We start from the raw sequence: 23,643 nt of genomic DNA, 5'->3' as shown, positions 1-23,643 counted from the left end.
CCATCATGGCTGCTGTTTATGTGGGTGATGAAGATATGAACTCAGGTCCTTGTACTCGCTGAGCAATGACTTTACGCACTGAGACAGGTGCCCTGCCCCTCACTGCATGCTTTTAAATACACAGCTCTTTGTAGACCACTGGCTACATAGGATAAGAACAACCAAGTCACAGATGTGTGCTCAGTTTCGTTAGATCTTGTCGGTTTTCCAAAGTGGTTCTACCAATCCATATTTTTATCAAATTTTAAAATCCAGACATTAAAATGGGGGGCCAAGATGGCTCAATGGTAAAGGTCCTTGCTTCAAGAACCCGGAGAATTAAGTTCAAGTCCAGGGACCCGTGTAAAGATGGAAGGTGAGAACAGACTCGACAAAGTTGTGCTCTGACCTCCCCATGGGTGCCATGGAATGTGTACCCCCATACACACAATAAATCAATAAAATCTAAACATGATGTTCACACCAAAAATTATATCAACAGTCATTACAGCTTTTTTTTAAGGTTGGGCATGGTGGTACACACCCGTAATCCCAGCATTTAGGAAGCTGAGACAGGAGGATTGCCAAGAGTTCCCATAAGCCCATACTACATAGCAAGAATTATATTTTGGGGGCTGGAGAGATGGCTCAGCGGTTAAGAGCATTGCCTGCTCTTCCAAAGGTCCTGAGTTCAATTCCCAGCAACCACATGGTGGCTCACAACCATCTGTAATGAGATCTGGAGCCCTCTTCAGGCATACATGCAGGCAGAACACTGTGTATACTTAATGAGTAAATAAATACATCTTTTAAAAAAAGAATTATTTTTTGAAGCAGGGCGGTGGTAGTACATGCCTGTAATCACAGCACATGGGAGGCAGAGGCAGGTGGATCTCTGTGAGTTCAAGGCCAGACTGGTCTACAGAGTGAGTTCCAGGACAGCTAGGGCTACACGGAGAAACACTGTCTCAAAAAACCAAAAGGGAAAAAAAAGAATGATATTGGAAGCCAGGCGTAATGATATATCTTTTCTTTTTTTTTTTTTTTGTACCAAAGTCACTATCTTAATCTTTTCTTTTTTTATGTGCATTGGTGTTTGGCCTATATGTTTGTCTTGTATAAGGGAGTCAGATCCCCTGGAATTGAACTTACAGTTGTGAGCTGTTGTGTGGGTGCTGGGAATTGAACCCAGGCCCCATGGAAGAGCAGTCAGTGCTCTTAACCCCTGAGCGTCTCTCCAGCCCATGAGGGCACATCTTTCATACCAACACTTGGGAGTCAGATTTCTGTGAGTTCGAGGCCAGTCTGGTCTACAGTGTGAGCTGTAGGATAGCCAGGGCTACACAGAGAAACTCTGTTACAAGCCGTATCTACAAAACACGAAGGATTGCAGCCTGGTGGCCCCCATTGTCAGTCATTATCACCACCAGCCTTGGAGGCTCTTCTCCATCATTCCCCCAAGGCCAACGACTATCCTAATTTTCAGTTAATAATTTCTTTGCTTTCTTTCTCTTATTTCCCCCCATTTATGATTAAGAGTTTATGCTCTGTAATCCAGCCTGGTCCTGAACTTGTAGTCAGCCCCCTGCCTCACTCTCCTAGGTACTGAGACTATCTGAGTACCCTGGGCTTTTTCTGGTTTAAAGATTATTTATTAGCTGGGCGGTGGTGGCGCACGCCTTTAATCCCAGCACTCGGGAGGCAGAGGCAGGCGGATCTCTGTGAGTTCGAGACCAGCCTGGTCTACAAGAGCTAGTTCCAGGACAGGCTCCAAAACCACAGAGAAACCCTGTCTCGAAAAACAAAACAAAAAAAGATTATTTATTTATATATCCAGAAATTCTGTTTTTAGTTTGCAAGTTTGATCTTTATATAAATGAAATGATTCTGGCTTCTCTGCCTAGACCTGAGATTTTTGGGGGAGAAGGGTGGTATTTATGTATGTATGTATGTATGTATGTATGTATGTATGTATTTATTTATTTTTGATTTATCAAGACAGGGTTTCTCTGTGTAGCCCTGGCCATCCTGGAATTCACTCTGTAGAACAGGTTTGGTCTTGAACTCACAGAGATCTACCTGTTTCTGCCTCCTGAGAGCTGGAATTAAAGGTGTGCGCCACCACCACCTGGTTTAGGCCTGAGATCATTAGTACGAAATGCTGATGTTTTACATCATCTGATGAACACGAATACTGCCATACACTATCAAGTGAAGAACAAGAGAACACCAACACTAGACTCGTGTTAAGGGACTTTAAGGATTAGCAAAAAGGAACTATTGCAATTACAAGGGCAGGAATCATTGCACCGAGGAGGGGTTCGGACCCTGACTATGACATCATCTTCAAAGGTCTTCCGGGCAAGGGTCTCAGGTGAGAGTTATCAAGAGCTGTGGGAGAGGAAGCCCAATCTATGAGGGGCTTTTGAGGAAGAGGAGGGAAGATCTGGCTCAAGCTGAGAATGGGCCAAAGTTCAGAGATCCAGCCAGGGAGAAGGAAGTTAATCCAAAGCTTGATTGGCAGGGACAAGAAGGTCAGCTAAGCTTTTATGAGGCAAAGGACTGGAATTTGGAATCTGTCTGGTCTCCTGGAGGGTAAACAATGACTCATGACTCTTAGTAATTCTGATGAGTTGAGCTGCTCTTTACAGTAAACTGTGTCCAGGAACATGGAAGAAAAGTCTGGGGTCCTTAACCCCCAATTCTGTGCTGGGTCCCAGAGCTCTGGCCAAGCTCCACACTTTCAGAACATCGCATGGCAAAGTCATGCAAGACCTCTTTTTATTTTTTGAGCAGGCTCACATGTAGCCCAGGCTTGCCTTAAACTTGTACAGCCAAGGTGGACACTGAGCTTTTGATCCTCCTGCCTCTACCTCTGAAGGACTGGGATTGCAGAAACTATGCCCAGTTCCTACAGTGCTGGGAATTGACCTCAGGACTTCATGCATGCCACTCTATCAACGCAACTGCGTCCCAGCCTTGTTTGTTTGCTTACTTTTATGTTCTATTATCATATATTAATTATACATACATTTTGTTCTGAAATTTCTACACACGCATATAATGTATTTTTATCATCCTTGCTCCTTCTGCTACCCTGTCTGTCCCACTGATGACATTTTTCTCGTTAGTGTCCTTCCTGCTCTCTTTTTTTTATCCTTAAAAATTTTACGTGTAAGCCGGGCGATGGTGGCGCACGCCTTTAATCCCAGCACTCGGGAGGTAGAGGCAGGCGGATCTCTGTGAGTTCAAGACCAGCCTGGTCTACAGAGCTAGTTCCAGGACAGGCTCCAAAGTCACAGAGAAACCCTGTCTCGAAAAACCAAAAAAAAAAAAAAAATTTACGTGTAAAAATTTTTTTTTTTTATGTGTGAGGGTGTTTTGCCTGCATGGATATCTATGCAGCCTGTGCATACCTAGTGCCTGTAGAGACCAGAAGAAGGTGTCTGGATACCCTGCAACTGGAGCTACAGTAACCAGCCACCATGCATGTGGGTGCTGGGAATCAAACATAGGACATCTGCAAGAGCAGCAAGCGCTCTTAACTACTGAGTCATTTCTGCAGCCTCGAACACCTTATACTTTTTTTCAAGACAGGCTTTCTCTCTGGCTGTCCTGGAACTCCCTCTGTAGACCAGGCTGTCTTCAAATTGCAGAGATCCACCTGCCTCTGCCTCCCAAAAGCTTGGAATTAAAGGCGTGTGCAACTGCCAGTTATTTTAGGTTTTTTTTTTTTTTTTTTTTTTTTTGTGAACCTATGAGCTTCTTTTTACAGGAGCATGGCTAAGGGGGTGTTTTCAGGAGCATTGACACCTTACCAGTGGCTACACTACCGAAGAAAATGCCTCTTCCTCCCTTTAGTGTGACTTTTCTGAAGGAAAAAAAAAATAATTACCTTCTCACCCCAGACAGGGAACCAACAATAAAGTCTGCATAGAATTAATCAGCAATGATTCTCTTAGTGTCCAGCATGGTGAACTAATGAATTTATTGGAGTTTATTCACAGGAGTATGTGTGAGGGTTTCCTATCATAGTTTAGATGACTTAAAATCAGTCCACTGCATTACGGAAAAGTCACCCCAGCATGAGTGATGACGCACAAAAGCTGCATCCCTGCAGTTCCCCACTGTACTTGCAGGCAGCCAGACAGGTTAGAAAGTCTCTTTTCCCCAGCAGCCCTTACGCTTATCTCCTTGAGGAGGACTTTGTGAATCTTGTATGTTTTAGGAACTGAGACTTGTGAGTTGTTTACTTTTCTACATTTTATTTTACACTTATGGTTGTTTGGCTTGCACATGTATCTGTGCATCATGTGTACGCCTGGTGCCCTCAGAGGACAGAAGGCATCAGATCCCTTGGGACTGGAGTCACACAGAGTTGTAAACTACCAAGTGAACCTGAGCAGGAGTTCTGAACCCCTGTGTTATTTCTCTACCTCCCATTGTTTACGTGGGGAGACTGGGGGACCATCCACCCAGGACAGAATGTTTCAATTCAGAGGAAATTGCTACAGAATAACCCTTCACTTTCAGCAGCATATAGATTCTGAGCGAGGGTGTTCAGAGTCTTCCCACCCTACATGACAGGAGGTTGAAGAACCAATTTTTGGCCAGATCTGCAGTTGTTACAAGTTCAGGAATGCAACCACCATGAGGCTAGGGGAATGGCTCAGTGATAAAGGCATGCGCTGCTTTTCAAAAGGGTCTGGGTTGGGCTTCTAAAACCCACATGCAGCTCACAACTACCTGCTCCAGTTCCGGAGGCTCATTTGCCCTCTGGCCTCCCTGAGCACTGCACACAGGTGTTGCACTTCCAGTAGTCACAGTATCTATGCTATTTGTGTGTGAGGAACCAAACACCTTGTAGGGAGGTACTCCACTGATGGTACTAGGGTTTTCATTTAATAATCTGTGACGTCTGGGAATAGCTCCCTACATCCACACAGGTTTTCTCCTTGCTTTTTGCCAGGCGGTAATGGTGCACGCCTTTAATCCCAGGACGTGGGAGGCAGAGGCAGGCGGATCTCTGTGAGTTCAAGGCCAGCCTGATCTACAAGAGCTAGTTCCAGGACAGGCTCTAAAGCCACAGAGAAACCCTGTCTCGAAAAACAAAAAACAAAAAAAAGATTTTATTTATGTATATAGTATTCTGCCTGCATGCCAGAGGAGGGCACCTGATTCTATTATAGATGGTTGTGAGCCACCATGTGGTTGCTGGGAATTGAATTTAGGACCTCAGGAATAGCAGTGGGTGCTCTTAACCTCTAACTCATCTCTCCATTTCCAGATACTAGTTCTTATTTTGTTCCTTTCTAAATTTTTTGTTAAAAACTTATGTGTATAGAGTTTTGCCTGCATGTATATATGTATGCACACCAAGTGTGTGCCGGCACTTTAGAGGTCAGAGCACTGAAATTGGAGTTACGATGTATGAGGCTCCATGTAGCATGTAGATGCTAGTAATTCAACCCAGGTACTCTGTTAAGAGTAGCTCGTAATTCTGAGCCATCTCTTCACCCGACTCCGACCCAAGACAGGCTCTCTGTCTCTGTCTCTCTCTCTCGTCGTCTCTGGTCTTGAACTCACAGAGATCCATCTGCTTCCCAATAACTGGGATTAAAGGCGTGTGCCACCACGTCCTGCGTTTTCAACTTTTATTTTAGATACAATCTTGTTATGTAGCATTGGTTGGACTGGTAATCATGTCCAGTCGCACATCAAACTCCCGCCAGCCCTCCTGGTTCAGCCTCCCCGATGCTCCACGCTGGTTCCTCCTTAGAACCGGTTCTCACTGAGCTACAGGCCATTCAATAAGAGGAGTTCCCCATCATCTGTGGATCTGAACAAACGGCTTCGGCCCATGAGCAGCTAAAACATAACTTGAAGGACCAAACGGTCAAAAAGTTCGCACTCTGGAAAAGCAGAAGCCAGAATCCGAGTCGTGGTGTTCTCGCGAGAGTTGACGCCAAGCGATCATGTGACAGTCTAAGATGGCGACGCCCAGGGAGGTGGACGAAGAGTCGGCGGTGTACCTGGTGGTGAGTGGTATCCCTCCCGGGTTACGCTCGGCCCAGCTACGGAACTACTTCAGCCAGTTCCGGGAGCAGCGCGGCGGAGGCTTTCTGTGTTTCCACTACCGACATCGGCCGGAGAGGGGCCCTCCGCAGGCGGCGGCTCCCGACGCGGCCCGAGCTGCCCCCGACCCTGCTGCTGAAGATCCGGATCTCACCCAGACCGCAGCCCCCGATGCCCGCGCTGTCCCCGCCCGGAACTCTGCTCCCGTCCAGACCCGCACCTGCTGCTGCGTCGTCTCGGTGCGGGGAGTGGCGCAAGCTCAGAGGCTGCTTCGCATGTACTCGGGCCGCCGGTGGCTGGACTCTGAGGGGACCTGGCTCCCGGGTCGTTGTCTCATCCGCAGACTGAGGATACCCACTGAGGCTTCAGGTAAGGGAGAGAGAATGGAGTGGACTTACAGGCCTCAGAACGGAGGCACATTTCCTGGGTAGTGGAGATAGGTCAGACCTCTGCCTCTGAGCCATCTCTCCAGCACACAAGTGATTTTGAAACAGTTTTTTCCTTGGCTATAAGAATTATTAACAAGAGTTCGGACCGTTAGCCCTAGCACTTGGGAAACAGAGGCAGGGGGATCTATGTAACTTCATAAGTTCCAGGCCAGCCAAGATTATGTAGTTCAGACCCTATCTCAAAAAAAAAAAAAAAAAAAAATGAAAGAAAGAAAGAAAAAAACTCACAAAAAAAACAGTGTGTAGGAAGTTAAGGTCTACCAGGCAGATAGGAGCTAACCTGGAGTTGGCCTTTTGCTGTCAGAGGCCCCGATTGCTCTGTCTGAGGGCCTAGTAACAGGCGCTGTCAGAGGTCCTGATGATGCCTAGCCAATGAGGGGCAACCATGCGATGTCAACGGATTGGAAAGCCTGGGTGCCGGGAGAGTATATGTTTTTCCCCGTTGTTAAATAACTATGTCTACTGTATGCCTTCTACCCCAGACACTGACACTACACCTCCTCACCCCCACCCTTGAGGAAGATGTTAGGACCCAGCAACCTCAGTGGTGTCAATTCAAGGTTGAACAGTTTGTTGAGCAGATGTCTTCAGAAAAGAATATTTTGTGTGTATGTAAGCAAGGTTATGGTTTTGGCAGAGTCTTTTTTGTTTGTTTGTTTGTTTTTCGAGACAGGGTTTCTCTGTGGCTTTGGAGCCTGTCCTGGAACTAGCTCTGTAGACCAGGCTGGTCTCGAACTCACAGAGATCCGCCTGCCTCTGCCTCCCGAGTGCTGGGATTAAAGGCGTGCGCCACCATCGCCTGGCTGGCAGAGTCTTTCTGAACAATGTCTTATCAGGGTATACTGCATGGGAGTAATGAGTTGCTTCTCTGTGTCTCAAACTATGTTAGAATGACTTTGAACCAGGCATGGTAGAGCACGCCCTTAAACCCAGGAAAGGCAAGCAGATCTTTGAGTTCAAGGCCAGCCTGGTCTACGCGTCACACATACCGGGCCTATCTCAAAAATGAATAATAAAAAAATAACCTTGATTTCCTGATCCTCCTCCCTGTGCTTCTCAAGTGCTGGGATTATAAGTGTATACCACCATATCTAACCAGTCCATCATTTTCTTATTGACTTCTTGAAAAAATCCTGGGCTTCCAAGATGACCAAGATGAGTAAGGGTGCTTACTGCCAGATTGGAAGACCTGAGTTGGATCTCTAAGACCCACGTGGTGGAAGGAGAGCAGCTATAGCATGTTATCATCTGACCTCCATAGGAGCACTTTGGTGTACACGCACATAACACAATAATCGAGCAAATAATAATTTAAAAAAATCATTTGATATGCCTGGAATACAAGATATGTGCAGTGGGGATTGGTGACAGCATAGGGCTCCAGATCTAGTTGAGAGGTAATGATTCTATCTCTGGTGCCAATGAAAGCCAATCTCCAGGAGGCAGATGTTGAAGAAAGCTGTATATTCCTCCAGGGAGACAGGAATACGAGGGCTAGATAGGAAATACGTCTGGCTCACAAGTTAAATGCATGTAAGTTCATGCTCTTGCAGAGGATTCTCAGTTCCCGCACCCTCACGGCAGCTCACCTGATCTCCAGCCTGGGGATCTGACCTCCACAGGCTCCTTCATGCATGTGGTACATATACATACACACACTCAGGTATATACCAGAAACATTTGTTTAAATTACATTTATTTTGTGGCGGTAGAAGACACACATGTGCTGTGACTCTAGTGTGGAGGTCAGAGGACAACTTACGGGAGCCAGTTCTCCCCTTCTGCCCTGTGGATTCTGGGGATCCACTCAAACCATCCAGCCTGGAAGAAGTTCATCTTGTTAGCCCTTGTTTGAGATGCCTTACTATGTGGCCTAACCCACCTCCTCTTGCCTCAGTTTCCTGGGTGCTGGTCTCACAGATGTAGACCACCATGCCTGACAGGCAACAACTTCAAAGTGAGATTTACTTCTGACTTGAATATTACTACAGATGTCGAGGATTTTAACATCCATTCTTCTCCCCCTTTCCTAAGATCTGGGTCCCTTTCCCTTTAAAACCCGGAAGGAGCTACAGAGTCGAAAGGCAGCGAATGAAGCTTTTACTTTGTCCGACCTGAAGCAGCTACCCGAGCTGAATCCACCAGTGCTAATGCCCAATGGCAACGTGGGCACGCCCTTGCGGGTCTTTTTGGACTTGATCCGGGCCTGCCGTCTTCCACCTCGCATCATCACACAGCTGCAGCTCCAGTTCCCGAAGACAGGCTCATCCCGACGCTATGGCAATGTGCCCTTCGAATATGAGGACTCAGAGACTGTGGAGCAGGAAGAGCATGTGTACACTGCCGAGGGGGAGGAGATCCCACAGGAAACCTGCTTGGAAGAGCCACCAGCCAGCCTCTTGGATGAGCCTGAGGATGAAGGGCTGCAGGAAGAAGAGGAGTCTCACTCGGATGATGTGAGTAGTGCAGCCCTCTGCTCGTCTCTTGCAGAGGCCAGGCCAGGATTTGTAGACAGAAGTTCTATCCCACCTGGTCCCGCAGCCGTTTGGTCTCAAATAAACACACAGAGAAGCCTTTTTTATTATTATCATCAATTATTAATTATTTATTATTAATTATCAATTATAAACTATAATATAATGAATAATTATTTATTGTTTATTATTAATTATAAACTATTTGACCTTTTGCTCAGGCTTATCACTAACTAGCTCTTACAACTTAAATTAACCCACTATTCTTATCTATGTTTAGCCATGTGGCTTGGTGCCTTTTCTCAGTAAGTTATTCTCATTTTGCTTCCTCTATGTTTGGCTAGTGATTGCAGACTGAGCCTTTCTTCTTTCCAGAATTCTCCTATTCTGGTTGGCCCTCCTATACTTCCTGCCTAGCTATTGGCCAATCGGCGTTTATTAAACCAGTACAAGTGACAAATCTTTATAGTGTACAAGAGCATTATCCCACAGCATAGGGCCCCAGGGGAGTCAAGCCAAAACTCATCCTGCCATTCCACAAGTCCAGGTGTGCACATTGTAGTAAGAACTAGTGCTCAAAGACATTCCATGATCCATTTTCTGCCCTGGAAGAACCTAAATGTTGAAACAAGAAAGAGTGTGGAAGGCTGTGTGAAGATGGCCTGGGATTGCCTGCTGGTTCGGCTGCTCTTGGCAGTGTGTGGGCAGCCTTACCTCTGTCTTTGGTTCCCTCCTGTAAAATGGAAATACCAGCACTTACCTACAGGGCCACCGGGATTATTCCAGGAACCCAGTTATAGGAAGGGCAGGAGATGACATAATTGAGCAAGGCTTCAATGGTGTACACCGATTTACACACTAGAGAGAGCTGTAGACTGAGCGGGCTTTGTGTAGGCTGGGGACTCGGCTGAGGGTTTGAGCAAGCAGAGAAGCGGCGTGGAGGAGGAACTGTGGTCAGTAGCACAGAACTGAGAGTAGGTAGGGTGGGGTGAGCAGCAGAGGGCTGGCAGCAGTTGTCGTCAAGGTCTCAAGGTCCAGCTGCACTGCTTCTGGAGATGCCTAAAAGCACGGTGCTGTGGTTGAGGTCCCGTGTCCCCTGCTGGGCCCTGAGACTCCTCCTCCTAGGCCTGCGGTCTGGAGTCAGACACACAGGTCACCCCTTCCTCCCCTCTTCCCAGGACGATGACCGGTGTGAGGAGTGGGAGCGTCATGAGGCTCTGCACGAGGACGTGACCAGGCAGGAGCGGACGACCGAGCGGCTCTTTGAGGAAGAGATTGAGCTCAAGTGGGAGAAGGGCGGCTCTGGCCTGGTGTTCTACACTGATGCTCAGTTCTGGCAGGAGGAAGAAGGAGGTAAGGCTTGCGGTTACTGTGGCGAATACCAGAGATGAATTAACTTTTAGGGAGGAGAGCTGGCTCGGATTGGAGGTCTCGGGCATGGGCAGTTGGCTTCTGTGCCTGTGGTGAGGCTGCAGTGTGGTTGGAAGCCTGTTCACCTCATGACTGGGACTCAAGGGAGAGAGAAGGAAGAAGAGACCGGGTCTCACAGTCCCTTTTAAGGTCATAAATGAAGCCCTACCTCTTAAAATTCCCGTTACTTCCCGCTGCGTCTGAGACTAAGTCGTTAACACATGGACTTTGTCGGGGATGCAGGGCTGTCAAACCCAGGTAGCTGCCTCTCTGTTCCACATGGTGGATGATTCCCCGACAGTCTAGATAAAGCTAGGAAATGGCTTCCATCCTGTATAATGCAAACTGTTCATCCTATTTTAGAATGAGGAATTGGGATAGCACCTAGAATGTCTGTCTAACACTGGACTTCGGTTGAAGCACAGCTGGGAGTCACTGGGGTGGGGCACAGAGCTTGATGGTAGAGCACCTTCGGCTTGTGCAAGCCCCTCAGTCGGGTTCCTAGTCCAAATCCTCAACCCATGCTTCTATCCCTGCAGACTTTGACGAGCAGACGGCCGATGACTGGGATGTGGACATGAGTGTCTACTACGACAAAGGTACTGGCGAGGGTGGCAGTCGTGGGTGGAACTGGTGCCTGTATATTAGCCTCACATGCTTGGCAGAGGTTAAGTCAGGGGCTAGAGGCACTGTACTCGTTCTCAGTGTGCTCAAGGAGGATGGTTCTAGAACCCCCGTGCACACCAAAATCTGCAGGCGCTTTCGTACACAATTGTGTGATTGCATAGACATACATACATCCTCGTGCACACTTTAAGAAATCTCTCTCAAAATCAGTTAGCAAGGGCTGGGGCTACATCCCAGTGTACTTTCCTAGCACATGTGAGGCCCTGGGTTCAAGTCCAGAACCAGGAAAAAGAATTACTCGCCAGCTATGGTGGTGTACGTACAGCTTGGAACCCCTTCCCTGGGGACGTGAGAGAGACTGAATGATGGGTTTGGGGAGTCTGTGTGTTGGTCCAGATGCAGTTCTGTTCTGAGTCATTTCAGAGTGGTTGATCTGCAGGTGCAGAACCCGTACAAACAGGCTGACTGGACTTACCATCTCTGCCTGTGTGTACTCACTGCCTATAGTTAGGTGCTGCTGGCGGGCAGTCTCTGGGAACACCCTCGGGGGCTGACTGAACAAACAGGCTCTAAATAGAAGCTTGGCCTTTGGTCACCTCGTAGTTCTGAAGGGAAAAATGACCTAGATTTTTGTTTTGTTCCTGGTTTTTGTTTTATTTTGAGACAGTCTGTGTACCCCTGACTGTTCTAAAACTCACTATGTAGACCAGTCTGAATGTCCTTTTTTTGATAATTTTTTAAAATTTATTTTTGGTGTTTTGGCTGACAGCTTAAGCTTGTTCCTAACTAGCTCCTACCACCTCAGTAAACCCACTTCTATCTATGTTCTACCATGGGATCCGTACCTTCCTTATCTCAGTATGGAAAGTTCATCTCCTCCTTTTCTTTGTCTCCTCGGACTTCTGAGACTCCGCCTTCCTTTCCAGTGTTCTCTCTACACCAAAAATCCTGCCTAGCCCTGGACCAGTCAGCTCTTTATTGACCAGTGAGGGTGATACATATTCGCCGTCTCCCGAGAGTTTAAATCCTGCCTAGCCCTGGACCAGTCAGCTCTTTATTGACCAGTGAGGGTGATACATATTCGCCGTCTCCCAAGAGTTTAAATCCTGCCTAGCCCTGGACCAGTCAGCTCTTTATTAACCAGTGAGGGTGATACATACTCGCCGTCTCCCAAGAGTTTAAATCCTGCCTAGCCCTGGACCAGTCAGCTCTTTATTGACCAGTGAGGGTGATACATATTCGCCGTCTCCCAAGAGTTTAAATCCTGCCTAGCCCTGGACCAGTCAGCTCTTTATTAACCAGTGAGGGTGATACATACTCGCCGTCTCCCAAGAGTTTAAATCCTGCCTAGCCCTGGACCAGTCAGCTCTTTATTGACCAGTGAGGGTGATACATATTCGCCGTCTCCCAAGAGTTTAAATCCTGCCTAGCCCTGGACCAGTCAGCTCTTTATTGACCAGTGAGGGTGATACATGCTCGCCGTCTCCCGAGAGTTTACCCCACAGCAGTTCCTCGTGTGCAGCATGGGAACTGTGCTTCCTGTTGCATGTTCCCAGCCTCCTGAGAGAGATTGCGGGCATTATGAAAATTAATCACTAAGTCTTGTGAGGGGACCCCAGATACCTGATCCTCCTGGTGTGAGAGGGACCCTTTTACAAAATGGGTTATGGTTCCTCAGATGGTGGAGACAAAGACGCCCGTGACTATGTCCAAATGCGCCTGGAACAGAGACTCCGTGGTGGCCAGGAAGATGGCTCTGTGATAGGCCGCCAAGTGGGTGCCTTTGAGCACCACACCAAGGTAAGGGAGCACTGCTCCACCCACTGATGTTTCCCTTTCTTGTGTTCTCCAAGAATCGGCCCCCTCCCTCCTCCTTCCCCTCTCCTTCCCTTCTCCCATTTCTCTCTCTCTCCCCCATCTCTCCCTCCCTTTGAGGTAGGATCTCCATATGTAGCCTATCCTGACCCTGAGGTCAGGTCCTTCTGCCCCTGTCTTCCAAGTGATGGATGGGACACACACCACCTTGTCAAACTTAAGCCACTTTTCCTGAGTCTCACTGCTTCCCTTTGCAGGGCATTGGCCGGAAGGTGATGGAGCGCCAGGGCTGGGCTGAAGGCCAGGGCCTGGGTAGTAGGTGCTCCGGGGTGCCTGAGGCCCCAGAAGGTGATGGCCAGCACCCCAGATGCAAACGTGGATTGGGGTAAGTGCACCCCTGAAGGACTCATTAGAGTCTTAACCCAGCAGTGATGTTATTTGGTTTCTTGTTGCTTTGGGGATGCATGCTAGGTACCCCTAGAAGATGAACTTCATAGTAGAAGTAGAAGAAATTGATGATACAGTTCTTTATGTTCATTTTAGACCGAATCCTATAACTTAAAACTGTCAAACCCTATCAGCACAACACAGTGTATCTTACAGGACAAATTAGATACTTAGTAGCTACTACTGTCCCTTGCCCTGTTTGATCCAGGTACCATGGAGAGAAACTACAGCCATTTGGGCAACTGAAGAGACCCCGTAGAACTGGCTTGGGTCTCATTTCCACAATCTATGATGAACCTCTTCCCCAAGACGAGACAGAGTCCTTGCTCCGACGCCAGCCACCCACAAGCATGAAGTTTCGGACAGATATGACTTTTGTGAGGGGTTCCAGCTGTGCCTTGGACAGACCCCTGGAGCCTGAGTGACGCTGGTCCTTGGGCAGGGTCACTCGGCTGCAGGAAACAGCCTGGGGCTTGCCTTGTGGGCCTCTGAAGCAGCTAAGAGCCAGGGAGTCTGCAAAACGTGCTCACGTGCTCATACCTGAGCAGGCCTGTGCTTGTCTACCTCAAAGATGATTTCACAGAAAGCCCCTCCCTCTCCTGGGGTGGTCTCCGAACCCTAGTCCTTGTTTGGGCTCGCCCCAAAACCAGGAAGATCTGGACTGCCTGTGGCACATTCCAGTCGGGTTTGCTGGGGTCTGAAGGAGGACATCACGAGGTCAGAAAAAGAATATGGGACCAGAGAAGAACTGATCCAGAGAGGGTCGGGCGGCCCCTCACCACCTCTACCCTTTGGCTGGGGGCGGGTCTGCACGAGAATAAACGAGTTTAGGACTGGACCGGCCCGGAAGTCTGACTTAGAGAAACCAGGGAAACCCTGACACTGACACGGCAGCGGGAGGAAGGCGGCGGGCGGTGTAACTACAGCTCCATTGCCGGCCAACGTCGTTGACGTGTGGGCGGGACTTCCTCTCAGCCATTTCCGGCGGAGTCCGGAAGTCGGGGTTTTTCCCTTCCTTGCCGGGTAGTTTGCTAGTTTTCTGCGTGAGTCTCCTTGTTTTAGTTCGGGAGGCGCCTGTAGGCTGGCCTGCTCCAGCCATGGCGGGGGCCGCCCCGGCCACGGCCTTCGGGCAGGCGGTGATCGGGCCCCCGGGCTCGGGGAAGACCACGTACTGCCTGGGCATGAGTGAGTTCCTGCGCGCGCTCGGCCGGCGCGTGGCCGTGGTGAACCTGGACCCAGCTAACGAAGGGCTGCCCTATGAGTGTGCCGTGGACGTGGGCGAGCTGGTGGGCCTGGGCGACGTGATGGACGCGCTGCGCCTGGGCCCCAACGGTGGCCTGCTCTACTGCATGGAGTACCTGGAAGCCAACCTGGACTGGCTGCGCGCCAAGCTCGAGCCCCTCCGAGGCCACTACTTTCTCTTCGACTGCCCTGGCCAGGTGGAGCTCTGCACGCACCATGGCGCCCTGCGCAATATCTTCTCCCAGATGGCACAGTGGGACCTCAGGGTGCGTCTCGGTCGGGCAAGCCCTTTACGCAGATGGAGTCCCTGAGACAGGGAGGCAGGCAGATGCCACGCCCCCAAGTCACACTGCCAGATACTGGCCGAGTTGAGTTTGGAGCAGAACTAAAGCCTCTGAGTTCGAATTTTAACTCTGCCACCAACTCCGTGATCTGGGAAAGTCCTCTCGGCTCAGTTTTGTATCTCTTGAATAAATGTGTTAGTTCCTAATTGGGAATTTTAAGTGGAAGTGATCAATATAGAGAGTGGCTACAGCAATTGTTGGTGTGCAAAAGTGTAATGAAAGAGTAGAGAGACAAATGCAGTGTAATTTGAACCCGTCTCCCACTGCAGGGCGCTATGCAAGAAACCTCGTAAGAGGGACTGGAGATTTAGCTCAATGGTAGAGATCAGGGTGCTATGCATCACGTAAGAGGGATTGGAGATTTAGCTCAATGGTAGAGATCTTGCCTAACAAGCAGAGACCACAGGCCCTGGATTTGGTCCCCAGCATAGTAGGGAGGAAACAAAGGTACTTTGTAAGAAAACCCGCATATTTTCTGGGCGGAAGACATGATGCTGGCTATTAGAATTAAATACAAGAGCCCGGGAAAGTGTGGCACATGCCTGTAGTCTCAGCACTTGGCTTGTGGAGGCAGAAAGATCATGAGCTCCAGGCCGAAAACCCCTGTTGCAAGCACACACATATAAGGAAATAAAAGCAGGACATAGCTGAGGAGGGCTTAGGCTGGATCCTTAAGCTGCTCATCTCACAAGGGACGTGTGGCCCCGAAGCCCCTCCCACTGCGGCCCGGCTTGGCTTTCCCTCTCATCCTCTGTCTTCCGCTCACAGCTGACGGCTGTCCATCTTGTGGATTCTCACTACTGCACAGACCCAGGCAAGTTCATCTCAGTGCTGTGCACCTCCCTGGCCACCATGCTGCATGTGGAGCTGCCCCATGTCAACCTCCTCTCCAAGATGGACCTTATCGAACACTATGGGAAGCTGGGTAAGAGCTCCTGCTTGGAGCAGGAGGGAAGCTGCCCCACTGTGTCTTCCTAACGTGGTGCATCGCTGTGCCAGATACTGGAGTAGACTAGAGATCGCAGAGGAGCGCTACAGAGCGATTAAAGCAAGGTGGTAGGACAGTGGCTAGCTGAAGAAGTGGATAACTGCTCACTGCCCTGAGCCCTGGCACCCTGACCCTTGGCTGGTGAGAAGTGACCTACTGGGGAGGACTGTTCTAGCCTGTCCACTAGGGGCAGAAGTGCTGGCCTAGCGGGGGCTGCTGTAGCGAAACTGCCATCCACCCGTGGCTCAAACAGCAGATGTTCTAGAGGGTAGAAAGCCTTGAGTCGGAGGCAGGGGCGGACCCAGGGTCTGGCTTGTAGACGGCCAACTTATACCTGCATCATCCTCAGGTGGCAAGAATGTGTAGGACTCAATGGGTAGTGTCTCAATGACCAGCATTTTTTTTTTCTGCTGTGCTAATGGCATCTGCTCCTTAAAAATCTGATGAAGGAGCCAAGAGAAGAAAGCTGAAATGTCTAGCGTATGAGTGACATGGAAGGGACCTCGCCTAGTCAGGACATGGAGGGAGGTCAGCCCAGAGTCCACTCATCTTTGGGAGCGACTTTCCAAGGAGCCCAAGTGGCTGTTTGGTATGATATGTGTCTGTAATCCCAGTACTTGGGAGATGAAGACGTGAGGATCGGGTTCAAGGCCAGCCTGGGCTACATGAGACCCTCTCTAGAAAGGGAAGGAAGGAATCAAGAGCTTTGTTTTTAGTGTTAAACTGAGATTGAACCTGGAGCTTCACACCTGCTAGATAAATAGTCTGCCATGCAGAAACCACTGGTACTTTTTTTCTCCTTAAGATTTATTTTAGCCGGGTGGTGGTGGTGCATGCCTTTAATCCCAGTACTTAGGGAGGCAGAGACAGGCAGATCTCTGTGAGTTTGAAGCCACCCTGATCTAAACAGCTAGTTCTAGGACAGGCACCAAAGCTACACAGAGAAACCCTGTCTCAAAAAGAAAAAAAATAAAAAGATTTATTTTAAATGGGTATACTGATGCACGTCTGTAATCCCAACACTTAGGAGGCAGAGACAGGTTGATTTCTGTGAGATCGAGGCCAGCCTGGTCTACATAGTTCCAGGACAGTCAGAGCTGCTTAGTGAAACCCTGTCTTAAAAATCTGTGTGTGTTGTGTGACTGTATGCCATACACATGTGGGTCCCCAGGGAGGCCAGAAGAGGTCATGTGATCACCTGTAGATGAAGTTGCAGTTAGGAGCCTCCCATGTGGATACTGGGAACCGAACTCGGGTCCTTTGGAAAAGTAGCAAACACTCTTAACCTCTCAAGCTGCCCCCTTTAAATTAAATTTCTTCATTTATGTGGGGTACATGTTTGTGTGGAGGTCAGGACAACTTGTGTGAATCGGTTATCTACCTCTACCGTATGGCTCCCAGAGATAACTCGGGTTGTCAGGATTGGCTCCGAGGGTCCGTCTTCACCGAGCAATCTCACAGGCTTCTTCCATTTGGATTAGAGTTTCACTAAATTACCCAGACTGACCTTAAATTTACTGTGTAGTCTATGCTATCCTTGACTTTCCAACCCTTTTGCCTTGGCTGTCCTTTTATCTGGGATTACCAGCCTGTGCTACCTGGCCAAGAGAATATATCTTTTCATTTTCTTTCTTTCTTTATTTTATTTTATTTATTTTTTGAGGCAATGTTTTTCAGGCTGGAGAGATGGCTCAGAGGTTAAGAGCACTGGCTGCTCTTCCAGAGGTCCTGAGTTCCATTCCCAGCAACCACATGGTGGCTCACAACCATCTATGAGATCTGGTGCCCTCTTCTGGCAGGCAGGCATACATGCAGACAGAACACTATACATAATAAATAAATAATTTTTAAAAAAGAGAGAGAGAGAGAGAGAGAGAGACAGGGTGTAACAGTCCTGGCTGTCCTGGAACTCACTTTGTATACCAGGATGGCCTCAAACTTACCGAGATCCTGTCTCTGCCTCCCTAGTGCTGGTATCAAAGGCGTGCGCCACCACCGCCTGGCGAATGTTTTTCTCCTCACTAACATCATTTCACTGCACCAGCAAGTATTTTAGTGTGTGTAGGTACTGGAGCCAGTGTGACACTCATGCCTGTAATCTCAGCATGCAGGGGTCTGAGGCAGGGGAGCTGCTGGGAAAGCCACCTGAGCAGCTACATAGTGACAGGCCAGCCAGAGCTGAGGGGTGAGACCCTGTCTCAGAAAAAAGCAATGACAAAGAAACAAACAAGATAAAGCCCCACGCATCGGGTCTCTCTCATGTCCTGGTGCTGCACAGTGCTCGGTCAGAACCCATCACTTCATGTATACCAGGCAAGTCCGTTGGTTGTGGTTTCTCCCAGAGCTGAGGACCAAACCCAGGGCCTTGTGTGTGCTAGGCAAGTGCTCTAGCACTGAGCTAAATTCCCACCCCTGGTTATAGTTTTTAATCCCCCTTTGGGTGCCAGAAGTAGAACCCAAGCCCTTCCGAATGCTAAACACATTGTCGTGGAGCTGTGGCTCAGTTCCTCCAGTCCTGAGGTCTTTAGCCAGTGTCAGCGGCTTCTGACTCTGCCCTCTCTCCTCAGCCTTCAACCTGGACTACTACACGGAAGTCCTGGACCTCTCCTACCTGCTTGAGCACCTGGCATCTGACCCGTTCTTCAGTCACTACCGTCAGCTCAATGAGAAGCTGGTCCAACTCGTCGAAGACTACAGCCTGGTCTCCTTTATCCCTCTGAACATCCAGGTATTAGATAGGAAGAGTTGTCTTCCCTGTGGCTGCAGCTCTGAGGGGCCAAGGACATAAGAAGATTTGATGGCTCCAGGAACAGTCTGTGTCCTGGGTCTGACCTTGACTGACTTTCAGGACCAGGCACAGTGGGCGCAGGATCCCAGTAAAAAGCAGAACCCAGACTTTAGTCCTGTGGTGCTGACTCCGCAGGGCCCTTTTGCACATGCCCCCTAAGTGTAAATGAACGTGCGTGAGTCCAGAGTCACAGCAAAAACTTAGCCAGGACCCAGGGGACAGATTTTTGGGTCCATATCACTGTGCGTCTATGTTATGAGTTTGCAGAGTGCCCCCCAGTCTCCATGCCTCTCATCTTGCTTGTGACAGAGCTAAGCCAGGAGACACGGTGGTCTTAGGTTCCTTTCTGTGGTGGGGGGCTTGAGCTGACTTGGCACTCACACCACTCTTGTCTCCAGCAGGAGAGCGTGGGCGTGCCAGCCACCACTAGCTGCAGCTGTCCCTGCTAGCACTGTGCTGAGGGCTGCACATGCGTTATTCTGATCTGCATCCTTCATTGAGAAATATGGGCGTTCTCACTGGTGTATAGGATGAAGAAATCCTTATGGGCCAAATAACAGAGGTGTTTGCTTGGGTGTCTCCCTGACAGGAGTGCTGTCCCTGACACTAACCGTACCTCGCCCTTCACTGACTTCTGACCTTGAAGGCTGGTTGGCCCAGCAAGAGCAGTGGAACAGTTATCCTAGAATGGTAGGACAGCTGCTCTGCCCTAAGGAGAAAACCCTAGGCAGTGACGGCATGGAGGAGTTGATCTCTTCTAATCTGGACAGTTGTCTGGCCAACCAGCCTCCTGGGAAATGGACTCCTCTAGGCCAAGGACAGTACAGGTGAAATTGTCATGGGAGGAGCTAGAGGAGAGCAGTAGGCGTGGCCTCAGCCCTCCACACTTGATTTACTCATTGTGTTCCCTCTCTTCTCTGCTCAGGACAAGGACAGCATCCAGCGAGTCCTACAGGCTGTGGATAAAGCCAATGGCTACTGTTTTGGGGTTCAGGAGCAGCGAAGCCTGGAGGCCATGATGTCCGCTGCGATGGGAGCCGACTTTCATTTCTCCTCGTATCCTTAGGGGACACAGGAAGGGACACCAGAGGAGTGGCAGACACAGAAGCCTAGAGATGAAGTGGCATTGGGAGGAGTGTGAGGGGTTCAGTTTGCTGGTGTCCTGCTTGAAAATGGAAAAGAGGCGCCAGGGTATGGGGAAGGAGATGGGTCTGTGATGGAGGCTGGTGTGTAGCCAAGGATACAATGCTTGCGTACTACCATGAGGCCTTGGGTTGATGCCCAGCACCAGAGTGGGGGGAAGTATATATGGTCATCACCTCAAAGATAAGGGTTTATTTAGGTTGACACAGGGTTTCTTCACCCCTAGCTGGCCTATAACCCCGTGTAGTGCAGGCTGGTCTTGAACTCTTGATCTTCCTCCAGTTCTCTGAGAGCTGAGGGACATTTCAGGAGAGTCCTGTGTGTGTGGAAAATGCACTGAGTGGCTGTAATTTGGGGCAGCGGAGTTCTTAGTCTCGCCAGGCAGAGCATGTGGGGAACTAGAGCAGGAGCCGTGCGTGGAGTCTCATGCTTGTAAGCCAGTGTTTGCCTGGCTGAGGCAGGAGCTTGCGGCCAGCCTGGGCTACAAAGTAAACTTCTATCTCAAACAATATAACAAAAGAGAAGAATAGAGAAAGAGATGTGGGTTGGAAAATATGGGAGAGGTAGGATTAGGACAGCCAGTGACAGTGGTCATGGGGAGAGGGGACAGGTTTGTCTGTACAAGGAATGGGCTGAGCTGGGCAGTGGTGGCGCACACCTTTAATCCCAGCACTCAGGAGGCAGAGGCAGGCGGTGAATCTCTGTGAGTTCGAGGCCAGCCTGGTCTACAAGAGCTAGTTCCAGGACAGGCTCCAAAGTTACAGAGAAACCCTGTTTCCAAAAACAAAAACAAAAAAAGAAAAAGAGAAAAAGGTTTGAGGGCACCGCTGGATGACCAGAGTGGTGCAGAGGCAGCTGGGCATTTGGCTTTGACCCATGTGTGTGTGCCTGGGTTGGAAGCTGTGCAAGAGGCAGGGCGGGAAAGCCCTAGTTCTCTAGGTTGATGGTCTCGAAGACAGAGCTTTTGCCCAGGATGCTGGAGATGGAAATTCCAGAGTCTTGAGGGTGGAGGCGCATGATCCCAGCTAGTGATCTATGTCAGGCCATGGGGACAGTGGCTAGAATGGTAGGATAGAACGTGCAGTCCCCAGGGCTGAGAGGACCAAGGCGATGCCGCACGGGTAGCCAGTGTTAGCAATGTCTGCTCTTTTCCTTTTGTGAATTGACCTGTGTTGTGACCCAGAGGGAGGGAGGAGGAGTTCTCTGCCTCGGTAGAAAAAAGAAAGTAACAGTGGTCACTGCGGCAGCTCTGCCAGGTGAGGAGGGGGTAACAGTGGTTACTGCAGCTGCTCTGCCAGGTGTGAGGAGGGGGTGACAGTGGTCGCTGCGGCAGCTCTGCCAGGTGAGGAGGCGCTCATTTTATAGTCCTGGCTCTCATGTAACTCTTCAGAAGAGGGAAAGGAAGTGACAGGGGCATGATTTGAACACCCTGGTCTGTCTCGAGCATATGCCATACAAAGCTGGATGCTGGTGCTCTCTGGTCCTTTGGTATCGGCAGTGTGGGGAAGAAACAAGAACCCCAGGGAAGGGATGTTTGAAGGCCTCACAGTCAGCTGTGGGAACCAGGACAGTGTTTGGGTGGCAGTCATCAGGAGAGGTCAGATCCTGCCCAGGCCAGTGCCTCATCCCTGCCTGTGACCCAAGCCTTGACCTGCCTTCCTCCAGCACTCTGGGCATCCAGGAGAAGTACTTAGCATCCTCGGACCAGACGGCAGAACAGGAAGCCATGCAGCTGTAGCAGCTGGGCCTGGATGACCGCTGGATCTCCACCCAAAGCCATGTCCAGCCTGGATGACCGCCGGATCTCCACCCAAAGCCGTGTCCAGCCTAGATGACCGCTGGATCTCCACCCAAAGCCATGTCCAGCCTGGCGGAGGAACATCCATCCTGCAAAGGACTTCCGGATAAAAAGCCAGACATCGCACCCTCAGTGGTGCCCCAAGCTTGGAGCCTTGTCCCCCCGAAATGCTGCCTGAAAGTTGGGGACTGGCTCTGTTGGGACTGCGGTGGGGTGTGTTGGGATGTTCCCTACTTTTTGTGGGCTTCAAACTTTTCTTCAAGTCCCTGGAACCAGGGGTTTGGAGCAAAACAAAGGATTGTCTCTGTCCCTGCAAATAACCCTGCATCTTTCTTTGTTTTGTTTTCATTGCATTTATTTTGTGTTTGTGCACATGTCTGTGTGTTGGGCAGGCACACCTGTGGAGGTCAGGGGATAGATAGGTCAGGTCATGTGAGCTGCTTCTCTCCTGAATTCTGGGAGCTGACCTCAGGTTATTGAATTTGGTGACATGTTCCTTTACCTTCGGAGCCATCGTGGCAGCCCCGCTTGTTTCTGCATGCAGGTCATGGTCTCACACAGCTCAGCTCAGGCGTGGGCGCTCAGCCTTTGTCCTGAGATTTGGCCGTTCTTCAGGATTAACTGAGCCTTAAGGTCAGACATGCGCAGGTGACTGTTCCTAGCCAGACCTTATTTTATCCTACAAATTATGTAGTTTTGTTCTGTTTTGGGCTAATATTCAAAAGATTAGACAGGAGATAGAGGTACATGCCTTCAATCCCAACACTCTGGAGGCAGAGGCAGGTGAAACTCTTGAGTTTGAGGCCAGTGTGCTGTACAAAATGAGTTCCAGGACAGCCAGGGCTACACAGAGAAACCCTGTCTTGAAAAAATCAAGCCAAAATAAAAAACAGACACCACCTCCCCCAAAAAAACGAAATTGGGGGCTGGATCTCAGCTGTAAGGAGCACTGGCTCTTCCAGAGGACCAGGGCTCAATTCCCAGCACCTACATGGCAGCTCACAACTGTCTGTAACTCCAGTTCCAGAAGATCCGACCCTCACACAGACACACATCCAGGCAAAACAACAATGCAAATAAAGTAAAGATAAAAAAGCCGAAGTTATTTTAATTTCATGTGGTTGTATGTGCCTCTAATCCCAACACTCGAGATGTGGAGTCAGTAGAATCAGGAGTTGAAGCCTTAGCTATGTAGTGAGTTTCAGGCAGTTTGGGATATATGAAGCCCTGTCTCTAAAGAAGGAGATTTGTCCAAACTAAGTTTAAAGAAAATTATTTAATGTTTACTTGGACAGTTGTCTGGAGACACCTGTGCAGATGGGGCCTGCAGTTTGCATTTTCAGCCAGTAGGTGGCACTATAGACTTAGTTTTGCCCTTAACACCAGTGAGCGCCTGCTGGCCAAGGGACGCTTGTGTCAGGTTTTATCTGTTGACTGACCCATTACAGCTACGTGTATGCAGGGCTTGACATTTTGCAAAGAGCATGCACACATAGGGCCCTCACATGCCTCTTACAGTAACCCAGAGAGAGACAAGGTAGAAATGTCACTGGCCTGGCTCTGTCATAGCTTACTTTGCTGACTCTGGAGTGCCCCCTCTTTGGTGTATATAAAAAGTTACAGCCATCACCCGTGGGGTCTGTAGTCAGCAAGAGGGAAAGTTGAGACATCTGTACATGGTTTATGGGTACCGATTGAATTGACGGTGGGTTTCAGGCAACAGGAGAATGCAGTTTAGCAGAGTGATTGAGAAGTGGCAGGGAGACAGGTGGTTCATCTTTGCTTCCCAGTGTGGGCAGCCATAGCCAAGAACAGAAGAGGGGCGGCCAGCCTCAGCTCCCACGCCAGGATGTGGAGGGCTAATAACCGGGTGCTGTTTCCCCAGCCTCTTTCATCTGAGGAGTTCAAAGCGCCTCACCCCTATTAATACCCCGCACAGTAGGTGGTACCAACAGAGCAATCCGGGGGAAACTGAGACCAGGAGGCACAGTCTGGGGTTAGTTATGAGTCATTCGTGGGGCCTGGAGCCCAGGAATCCTGACGCCCAGGCTGCCGGGCAGATGC

At 49.6% G+C, this 23,643-nt stretch overlaps 2 protein-coding genes across 2 annotated transcripts; both read left to right on the top strand.

Moving 5' to 3' along the window:
- Positions 1 to 5,966: 5,966 nt before the first annotated feature.
- On the top strand, positions 5,967 to 14,171 carry Gpatch3 (G-patch domain containing 3). The gene is made up of 7 exons (XM_057785272.1): positions 5,967 to 6,423; positions 8,538 to 8,959; positions 10,156 to 10,330; positions 10,927 to 10,986; positions 12,693 to 12,814; positions 13,087 to 13,214; positions 13,485 to 14,171. Exons 1-7 carry the CDS (start codon positions 5,970 to 5,972, stop codon positions 13,699 to 13,701), a joined length of 1,578 nt encoding a protein of 525 aa, XP_057641255.1. The 5' UTR covers positions 5,967 to 5,969; the 3' UTR covers positions 13,702 to 14,171.
- Positions 14,172 to 14,237: 66 nt separating this feature from the next.
- Gpn2 (GPN-loop GTPase 2) lies at positions 14,238 to 22,678 on the top strand. The gene is made up of 5 exons (XM_057785273.1): positions 14,238 to 14,784; positions 15,631 to 15,787; positions 18,418 to 18,578; positions 19,564 to 19,694; positions 21,447 to 22,678. The coding sequence occupies exons 1-5, from the start codon at positions 14,374 to 14,376 to the stop codon at positions 21,517 to 21,519; spliced, it is 933 nt and encodes a 310-aa protein (XP_057641256.1). The 5' UTR covers positions 14,238 to 14,373; the 3' UTR covers positions 21,520 to 22,678.
- The last annotated feature ends 965 nt before the right edge of the window (positions 22,679 to 23,643 follow it).

This window comes from Chionomys nivalis, chromosome 11 (genome assembly GCF_950005125.1).
Source record: "Chionomys nivalis chromosome 11, mChiNiv1.1, whole genome shotgun sequence".
In the NCBI taxonomy this organism is placed as follows: domain Eukaryota; kingdom Metazoa; phylum Chordata; class Mammalia; order Rodentia; family Cricetidae; genus Chionomys; species Chionomys nivalis.
This window is presented reverse-complemented; position numbering and strand designations above follow the sequence as displayed.

Coding starts and splice junctions, on each gene's coding strand:
- Gpatch3 (XM_057785272.1), top strand. CDS start 5,970: ATGGCGACGCCCAGGGAGGTGGACGAAGAGTCGGCGGTGTACCTGGTG. Junction 8,960..10,155: donor AGGAGTCTCACTCGGATGAT/GTGAGTAGTGCA, acceptor CCCTCTTCCCAG/GACGATGACCGGTGTGAGGA. Junction 10,987..12,692: donor GAGTGTCTACTACGACAAAG/GTACTGGCGAGG, acceptor ATGGTTCCTCAG/ATGGTGGAGACAAAGACGCC.
- Gpn2 (XM_057785273.1), top strand. CDS start 14,374: ATGGCGGGGGCCGCCCCGGCCACGGCCTTCGGGCAGGCGGTGATCGGG. Junction 15,788..18,417: donor CGAACACTATGGGAAGCTGG/GTAAGAGCTCCT, acceptor CTCTCTCCTCAG/CCTTCAACCTGGACTACTAC. Junction 19,695..21,446: donor GCCGACTTTCATTTCTCCTC/GTATCCTTAGGG, acceptor GCCTTCCTCCAG/CACTCTGGGCATCCAGGAGA.